The sequence below is a fragment of the Cydia splendana genome, unplaced genomic scaffold (assembly GCF_910591565.1).
Source record: "Cydia splendana unplaced genomic scaffold, ilCydSple1.2 scaffold_63_ctg1, whole genome shotgun sequence".
Taxonomy (NCBI): domain Eukaryota; kingdom Metazoa; phylum Arthropoda; class Insecta; order Lepidoptera; family Tortricidae; genus Cydia; species Cydia splendana.
Window position 1 is genome coordinate 617,597 of NW_026946896.1, and position 10,389 is coordinate 627,985.

General features: G+C 37.3%; 1 protein-coding gene across 1 annotated transcript; it reads left to right on the forward strand.

The window, feature by feature from the left end:
* The first annotated feature begins 363 nt into the window (after positions 1-363).
* Positions 364-9,006, forward strand: LOC134805798 (uncharacterized). The gene is made up of 2 exons (XM_063779014.1): positions 364-813; positions 8,203-9,006. The coding sequence occupies exons 1-2, from the start codon at positions 370-372 to the stop codon at positions 8,920-8,922; spliced, it is 1,164 nt and encodes a 387-aa protein (XP_063635084.1). The 5' UTR covers positions 364-369; the 3' UTR covers positions 8,923-9,006.
* Positions 9,007-10,389: the final 1,383 nt, after the last annotated feature.

Below are 10,389 nucleotides of genomic sequence, written 5' to 3' on the forward strand. Positions count from 1 at the left end.
TGAGCGCAAAAGGAAAAGTGAGTGTTGCCAGACGATGACGTTTTTACTTTTTAATGGTATCTCTAAACTTGCGTATGTAGCAGCGGAAAAGGGAGAACTACACTGTTAAATTGTCTAGGACTAAATGCGAATATAATCTTCAGATTCTAGTGAAACAGATGGTGAGTTACTATTTGTTTCTAGCTATTTCTCATAAGCTGATGAGATTCTATTGGAAATGTGATGCGTTTTTGCTAATTGCGGGCATTGACTGTCACACATAACTTTTGTAACAGCTTGAGGTCAAATTTTAGACCTATCTCAAAGACTGTGATGCGTATTTGCTAATTACGGGCTCTTACTGTCACAATTATGTCTGTTTGAGGTCAAATGACCTGTTTTGAGGATTGTGATGCGTATTTGCTAATTACGGGCTCTTACTGTCACGCTATTCCTTCCTCGGCTCAATTGTACAACAAAATACAGAACGTATTGTTCTTTTCAGACAACATGATAGTTGATTCTGAAGAACGTTATGAGCGAAGCTCGTCGCCGCGCGGCCACGTGGCCTCGCCGCCGCCGCCTCGCACCGCAGCGCCGCCGCCAACCCCAGCGCTGGACTCGCCGCAGCAACCACCGTCCCAGCCCCCGACGCAACAAGAGCCGCTGCGACCAGCCTCTCCGCGCCCAGGTCCGTCGTCTGCTCCAGATCTACCAGAGACACAACCCCAGGTACTTTCGTCTTCAGCGGGGGATCAAGAACTCGATGACAACATTTTGCTAATGCTAGGTGATGCTCCAAAACCAGAACTGGCGTTAGGCGACAGCACTGCCGTCAAATGGTAAAACGCTGCAACTCGAGTTACAGCGTTTTAAGTTGCCTTGAATCAAATGATTCCTTTTATGTTATTCTATCATCCCCTTTTTTCAGATTTTTGATATCTCTTTTAATTAAGGCTGTAGAAAACTGTCAAAACGCGGCAACTATGGTCTGGGCGTACCAAAACATTGCAACAGCAATTGCCGCGTTTTTATTTGAAATTCATGATGATTTTGGGTTAGGCAGAACGCTACAAGTGCTACTTGCAGCGTTTTGCTTGGATTAGAATATTATTACATTAAGAGCATGGAAAACGCCAAAACGCGGCAAGTGACTGAAAAAAAAGGGATAGTAATATCGTTTATCGTAACAAAGAGTGAGATGAAATGTTTTCTTTAAATCTGAGTATACCTACATATTTTAAATTGTTTTTAATGACCTCCTGCTTAATTTGTAAAGGACATTTATAGAGTTAGAAATAACAAGGACAACTCCAATACTTCTACGATAATAATGGAAACTACAACGACACTTCTAAAAAATGAAATACTTTCCAAATGTAAAACATTCAATATGAAGAAATCTGAACACCTATGTGCTAAACATCTGGGCATAAAAACTAACTCTGACACCCCTATTTATGTGGCTGAACAGCTGACGCCGCATGCGGCCCGCCTACATTTTCTGGCCAGAGAGCTAAAAAGAGCCAATTTATTCAAATACTGTTGGACAAATTACGGCCGCGTATATGTCAGAAAGGAAGACAATTCCCCTATTATTTTGGTGTCAAGTGAAGAACAAATCGAACGACTCCGAAAAGAAAATCCCCATGGTCACGGTTACAACCACAGCATTTCCACTGCACAACGGAGTCAAAACTTTAGTGGAAATTGACTATATAGTAACAGCACCAGTCATGGGACATTTAAGAGGAAATTTGGAGTATTTATGATATTTCCCTTGTACATGTAAATGGTCTTCCGCTTAGCGTGTTAAAAGATGAAAGTCCTATCCGCCTTTCATGTTTTAGGCGTGTTGTATCAAAGATACTGCAATGAGTTTCCACATAATTAACAAATTAAAACTATGCTTTTTTTCTCCAGTCATGGACACCAAAGCTCCAGTAATGGGCCCCCGGTAATGGACGTGGATCCAGTAATGGGCCCCCTATAATGGACATTGCTCTATCAGTATAAAATATTGAAATGGGGAATAAGTTATGGCAAAAAAATCAATTTTTGGTATAAGCTTTTATCGCTGAATGTATTTTTCTTTCCACAGCCAATTATTATTGCATTAGATTTATCGAGACAATTCTAATATACCCAAACACAATTAGTTAAGGTTTATTGCGATAATGTTCCCATGGCCACCTCCTGTCTCCATCATCAGATCAAGTCCATGTTATCATAATATTGCATTATCATCCGATTTGCATACTTAATTACGTACTTACACAAAATTTCAACTGAATCGGAAATCGAAAAGTGGGTCAAATTCAGCTACCAAGATTTGACCCACACTAACTAACAAGGCAAGTTAAATAAAAGTTTGGAAAAACGATATTAATTTATCCTAAGTCCGAGAATACCTCCTGGTTGACATATTTCGTAACTACATTTTACTTCTGTATTGTTTAAAACATGAAATTATGGCATGGCAAGCATCATTATGTCAATTGTCCCATCATAGGAGGTATGTAGTTTTACAGCTCCTATAATGGGATTGGGCCAAATACCACAATTTTTTTACATCTGTGGAGTCACAACATAGTGTGTTGTATACCTTATCTCATGGTAAATGCAATTAACAAAACACATTCTAGTTTTCATCAAGTATTAACTAATTAAAATCTAATAAATTAACTCACCTCTCTTAGCGAAGTTGTTAAGAATTTTTAGTGATATTTTTTTTCAGTGGCAAGACAACTTTTGGGTTGACGCACATTTCTTAAAAAATAACCGAATTTAATAAAAATTCAAACATAATCAGCTCTAGGACTCTTATTTATGATAAAAATATATCCAGTGTTTATAAACTACTTTTATATACTTATTTTAGAGGAATTGTGTTTTTTGTCCCATTACTGGTTCCGTGCCCATTATAGGGTATACTACTATATATTAGTGTAAGTTACAATAGACTAGATAAAATTACCAATTTTTTAATTGCCTATGTGAGTGCCCTATGCGTCTTTTTTAAACTATTACAATTATGTTTCGCTCCATTCACAATGTACATCTGTTCAACCTTTAAAGATTTATGCTGCGCATCATCACTGCGCACTCAGACTCGTAATCGTAAACCAGACTTCGTAGACGTACAAGGCAACACACGTACTGGCAACCCCACCGCCCTATTCTGTAATACTAAAATTTGTATAATTATAAATAATGTAATAATCTTAATGCTAAACTCAAAGCTAGTTATAATTAATATATCGTATAGAGCAACCTCCTTTGCATTATGTGCTCCTAGTAATAGTTTCCTACAGTGGCTAACGAATATCCTTCTACAAAGCTCTCACTTTCACACACACACACATGATACAATTCACACTTCGACAAGTATGTATACTTATATTATCTATGCAACTTATCTATCCTCAATTAATCTATACAACCCATGTGCCCCTGGTAGTCAGGTTTTAACACCCTACACTGATGTCATTATCAAACACTACGCAATTCTCAGTCTAATAACGTGCAACAACTCCCCAACTCTATGCTACCCTAGTAACTGTAACCAAAAGTTTGATACCTTTTCGCTATTTTATGAACACCCCCCCATACCACACCCTCACAAAAGTCTCATTCATCTATTTTATGGATAGTCGACTTTCAACACTAAATGACATAGACCACACAGAGATAACATTTGCTTGTAAATGTGACGTCCAGAATCTATCCAAGCGTATATCTGTATCTAAGGACGATTTAACAATTATTGCTCAAAATATTCGTAGCATATATGCAAACCTTGACGATCTACATATTACTCTTTCGAACCTAGATTTACGGGTAGACATCCTAATATTGACTGAGTGTAGACCTGATCCCCATAAGCCTATTCCAATAATTCCCAATTACATGTCTTTGGCAACTGTTAATAACCACAACCAAAATGATGGGGTGGTGAGCTACACGAGGAGTTATCTGAACTCGGTAACACGTGAAATTAAGCATAGTGATGCTACTTGCGTTCAGGTAAAAATAGGACATGCAGTCATACTAGGCATTTATCGCTCTCCGGCTAACACTGATGCCTCTAGCTTTCTTACCTCACTAGAAGCTCATCTAAACACTATTAAAACAGTTAAAACGATAATAATTACTGGGGACCTTAATATTAATCTTATTCCTAGGTCTCAAGAGTCCTCCTCTAACAGAACTAATAGAAACAATTATTTAAATATGCTTTCTACCTTTGGATTCCTCCCTAGCCACACGCTACCTACAAGGGGTGCTAACTGTCTGGATCATTTTATGATTAAATCTGACCCTTGTAAAACCTCAGCCTTCACAGCTATTCTAAATACATCTATTACAGACCACCTTACAATATTTCTAGCCCTATCAAACATGGTTCAAAATAAACACCCTAGAGTAGCTAAACACATAAATTACCCGAAAGCTCTTATCATTCTTATGGATAAAAACTTGGACTCCTTACTACTTAGTGACAATCCAGTGTTTATCTTAGAGCAGTTAGTACATGGACTACAGGAATCCCTAAAAGAAAGCAAATCAATGAGTAGAATTCCTAAAAAACAGAGGACTGTTAAGCCCTGGATGACCAAAGGGATTCTTAGATGTATTTATAACAGAAATAATTTACAGAAGAAGTGTAGACTGGATCCTAATAACGAGATTTTGAAGGTCACCTTCAGAAGATATCGTAACTTCTGTAACAATATAATTAAGAAGTCTAAGAGAGCATATGATAGGGATATCCTAGCAAAATCAGCACAAAATCCGAAGGCGTTATGGAACACAATAAAAAACATAACCAACTACAAACCGAGAGATAATCATAACATAGACTTGCTTAACTCAGGACCATCATCTTCTGTTGCAGTTAATAATGTTAACAATTTTTTTGCTGACACAGGGAAAAAACTAGCAGAGGCCATTATAGTTAATAATCATCAGTCCCTGTATACCCTTCCATCCAATGCTCAACAATCTTTTGTCATGCTTGAAACAGATCCAATGGTAGTCGACCAAGTCTTGTCTAGCCTTAAGAGTAGCAGTGCCCCCGGTTTTGATGGAATACCTACAAAGTTTTTAAAACTAGCCAGAGCCGTCGTTGTGCCGATCATAAGTAAACTTACCAATCTCTGCTTTGCCCAGAGAGTCTTCCCGGAACAGCTCAAGAAAGCCATCGTTACCCCGATTTATAAGAGTGGAGAGAGAGCTGACGTCAATAATTACCGCCCTATCTCCGTACTGCCTGCTATCTCAAAGTTGGTGGAAAAGTTAATTAACGTCAGACTTGTTGGTTATCTCACCAAATTTAATATACTTTCTGATTCGCAGTATGGATTCAGGCGTGGTAAATCTACGGAAGATGCGGTTTTAGCACTCACAACAGAAATTACTCGACAGGTAGATAAAGGAAACAAATGCCTTGCCATATTTTTGGACTTACGGAAAGCGTTCGACACTGTCTCTCTCCCCACTCTAATCCATAAACTTGAGCACATGGGCATCCGGGGAAAACCTCTTGAGTTATTGACAAGCTACCTTTCTGGTCGCACTCAATCCGTTAGGATTGGTAGCGAAATTAGCAGTGTAAGATCCATATCTTATGGGGTCCCTCAAGGAAGCGTTCTGGGGCCTACGCTCTTTTTAACCTATATCAACGACCTGACTAATCTCCCCGTCGAGGGAGGCCGTGTGTTCTCATATGCGGACGACACTGCAATTGTCTTTAAAGATCGCTCTTGGAAGGCTGTATATAACAAGGCGCAACAGGGTCTACTCAAGGTTAACCAATGGCTACAACTTAACCTCCTTACTCTAAATACTGCCAAGACCAATTACATGTGTTTTTCAAAGTATGAGAACACACAGCCCCCATCTCACCTCAAACTAATAATACACAAGTGTGACCTAACTACAACTGCAAATTGTAATTGTATTACAATTGAAAAAGTACCTACTGTTAAATACCTTGGTATAATCCTGGACCAAAGGCTCTCTTGGAACTTTCACATTGAATATCTAAATGGTAATGAATACGCAAGCTCATCTGGATCTTTAAAACCTTAAAACACATAGCCTCACCTTCTCTACTAAAGCAAATTTACACTGCATTGGCCCAATCCATAATGAGCTATTGTATCCCAGTTTGGGGGGGCAGCATTAAAACGAAATTCATAGAAGTCGAAAGAGCACAAAGATGTCTCATTAAAGTCATGCTTTCGAAGCCGTACAGGCATCCTACTGCTGAATTATACAAAGAATGCGGTCTTCTCTCAATGCGCAAACTGTATATAGTTAGCGCTATTGTAAAAGTGCACAAGACTCAGAATTATAACCCTACCACTGCGGGACGTCGGAGACGAAACAATGTGGCCCCTAGACCTCTAACTAAATCTAAATTTGCTCAGAGACAATTCGCTGCACAATCTGCCTATTTATACAATACTATCAATAAACTCATTAATATATATCCGCTACAACTATTTGATTGCAAAACTGCAACCATGGACTGGTTAAAAACACAAACATATGCAAATACTGAGGCGCTACTTACCTGCATCACATAGTCTGGCCACAACTGATTAAAAACATGACTTAACCTGTTTAATTAACATATCGCATTAAAGCTTTTGCTTATATACTCACCTTCAGACACACACACTCTCTCTCTCACCCACACACACAAACACACACACACCCGCACACACACACACACACACACACACACACGCACGCACACACACACACACACAGGCTCTAAATATAAAATTAGGAATTCTTTTAATCCTGCATTTGTGGAAGAGCGGGGTTTTCTGTCACAAGCATATCTGTTGCTTAAAAGAAGATCCCAACCTATATTTAACATAGCATACCTGAAATACTACTGCATACCTAAAATTTCTGCAGTCAACTCTTTGTAGAGACTTCGAAGAAATCATATTTTACGCCGATAATTGCAATGCACAAAACAAAAACAAAGTTTTATTTTCAGCATTAATTCGGTTTATAAATCAGCCAGATCAGATCTTGAAAAAAATTAAAATCGAGTACTTTGAACCGGGACACACATATATGACTGCCGATAGTGTTCATGCTAATATTACTCATAAAATAAGTAAACAACAACTTTATGATTTCGATGATTTTGTTAACGTAATCAAAAACAGCAGAAAAAATCTTGATGTTGAGGTACTAAGCCATTTGGATTTTACACTGTTCCCAAATGAAATGAAAGATAAACAACCACCTAATTACGGCATAAGTAAATTGAAGGTTGTCGAATTTCGCAGAGGTTCAAATAACATATTTGTCAAAAATAATTATGCAGCTAGCGAACTGGTCCCAATCAATGCGTTTAAAAAAGAGCTCACCGACACTATAAACGTGAATATCAAATTTGGGTTCAAAAATGATTTGATTGATAATTTGCCAAAGCAACTGACCAAAAGGGGAATACGACAAATTAAAAAAAATGACTTGTTGAAATTATGTCAATTAATGCCAGAAAATAGGCGATCGTTTTTTGACAATCTTTTAGTAAATAATAAATCAAAAGATTTAGATATTCATAATGACAGCGATCTGTAATTAAATTATATGTATAATAGTGTTTTTTTTCTTGCCGAATAGACTTACATTGTGTTAATTTGAGAATGTGCAGTTATTTTTAGTTGCTTTTTGCTTTTGTAATTTTAGTTTGACTAAAGTAATATCAATGAATGTTTTCATTGTATATATGGTATTTCACAATTAAAACTGAAATGAAAAATTTAATTACGTATTTCATTTATTTCATTATTTTACCTTTTTAAGAAATACAGTTACGATGTTTTCTTCCTGTAATGAATCAGTTTACGAGTTTTAAACTAAAAGCCAAAACATTGTAACTAGAAAATGATTATGGCAAAATGATGTAACTAGGGAGTTACAGCATTTTGCTAAGACGTTCTATAGATTTTTTTTGTAGGATCCTTTTGGCAAAACACTTTATGGCTAATATTTAAGTAAATACACTAATAAAAAAAAATTTTTTTTGTCAGCTATATAAAATGTATTATTAGGTATATATTGTGTAAATTTCAACCTTGTAAGTTTATAAATAATATGTGTTTCAAAGGCCGAAACGTTTAAACCTTTAAACGCGTTTTTCTCAAAACTATGTTTTTTGAGTTGCAGCGTTCTACCATTTGACGGCAGAGCATACACAAGGACGTGGCCAGTAGGTGGCATGAAATCTTACTAAAAGGTTTACAAAAGGAGGTTAAAGAAAAGCTTTTTCAAGAGTACCTCGTGCCCAGCAATTGTGACCTCTTAGTTGCTCCTACTCTTAACGCCGAAGCTAAAGCGGCATTAACAGATAGTTCAATAAAAAGAGATCATGCCATAATGGAAAAACAGAAGCAATTAGGAATTGCTCTGTCTGCTCTGGCGCAGGCCATGGATCAATTGCTCAAACCAGAGGCATCTGTGCAAAAAATCTTAAAACCAGTCAGTGATGCTTGTCGTATCTTATGCGATAGTCACTACTTAGAAACAAAAACACGTCGCTACTTCGTAGTTTCGTCAATTAACACCGATCTTAAAGAGACCCTTACTAATACGGTTAGAGACGGTTTCCTTTTCGGAGATAATTTATCTGACAAATTAAAAGCCGCTCAATCTATTCAAAAGTCTGGTGAAACATTAAAACACACACCTAAACCGGTTAACAATCGTTTTAATAAAAATAATTTTGTACTTAACAAAAAGTCGCAGAAAAACAATTTAAATTTCAAACCCCTGCATCAAAGGACGCAGAGCAAGCCCGATGCAGGGCACTACCGGCCGTCGCCGCGCTCCAGCCGCCCGAGCAGCGCCCGCGCCCCGCGCCGCTCGTACTCGCCGCGCCGCCGCAGCTACCGGAGCTACAGGAGATAGCTGAACACGAGGTACGGTACGCAGGACGATTACGAAACTATACCCATAAATGGGCACAGATCACTTCTGACCCTACGATTCTTGAATGGACTATCCAGGGGTATAAGATTCCTTTTACCTCTGTGCCTACCAGAAGAGATTGTCCTGCTGTTTATTCCAAGACAAGATCGGAAAGATCTGACTATGAAAAAGCTATCAATAAACTTTTAGAAATCAATGCCATTTCAATATGCGAGCATGATCCCGACGAATTCATTTCTAGTATTTTTCTGGTACCTAAACCAAATGGCGAGAAAAGGTTCATTCTAAATTTAAAATGTCTCAATAAGTTTATCGAAACTCGCCATTTTAAAATGGAAGACTATAGAACCGTGTCTAAATTGATAACGCAGGATTGTTATATGGCTTCTATTGATATTAAAGATGCTTATCTTTTGATTCCTATATATAAACCGCATAGAAAATATCTACGATTTATGTTCAACGATACTTTATTTGCGTTTAATTCTCTCCCATTTGGTTTATGTACCTCGCCATACGTTTTCACTAAAATGCTAAAACCTATAGTCGAATACTTAAGACTTCACAATTATCTGTCGTGTATATATCTGGACGATATATTATGTGTGGGTAGATCTCATGATGAATGTCTTGCAAATGTCACTGCATCCAAATCTTTATTAGAAGATTTAGGATTTATTATTAATAGCGAAAAAAGTTGCTTTACACCAAGTACAAAATGTAAATTTTTAGGATTTAATTTTGACTGACTCGAAAAGAATGACGTTAAGTTTACCTGACTCAAAAAGAGACAAAATAAAAGATAAGCTTACGACATTTATCCGAATCTATAAATGTAAATTACGCGAATTCGCTAGATTAATTGGTCTTTTAATATCTGCCTGCCCTGCTATACAATATTCTTGGTTATACACTAAACTTTTAGAACGTCATAAATACCTCAGTTTACTATGAAGTTTCAATCACAATATCATCTGAAATAAAGGATGACTTGTACTGGTGAATTAAAAATATTGACAATGGTTTTTGTCCGTTCAGATTTAATCAATTTCAATTAGAAATATTTTCTGATGCATCGAAATCTGGCTGGGGTGCATACTGTAATGATCAAAAGGCGTATGGTTACTGGAAAGAGAGTGAACGTATTTTACATATTAATGAATGTGGGTCGGGCGAACACAAAACAGCTCAAAATATCTTTAAAACTTTTATTTATGGAAAAACACAGGAAAATTACACCCGCACATCGTACGTCCCAAATCAGTCTCCTTGAATCACCGGTAACAATTCAAAATCCGCCCATGGCGTTTTGCTATCTCTTTCACACTAGTGATGGGTAGGACATCAATTTAAAATGAGTTTGTATGAGTACCTCATTTTCTAAAATGAGGTGTTACAATGTCTTACTTCAAATGAGGTGAGGTACTAGCATATATTCAGCGTCGA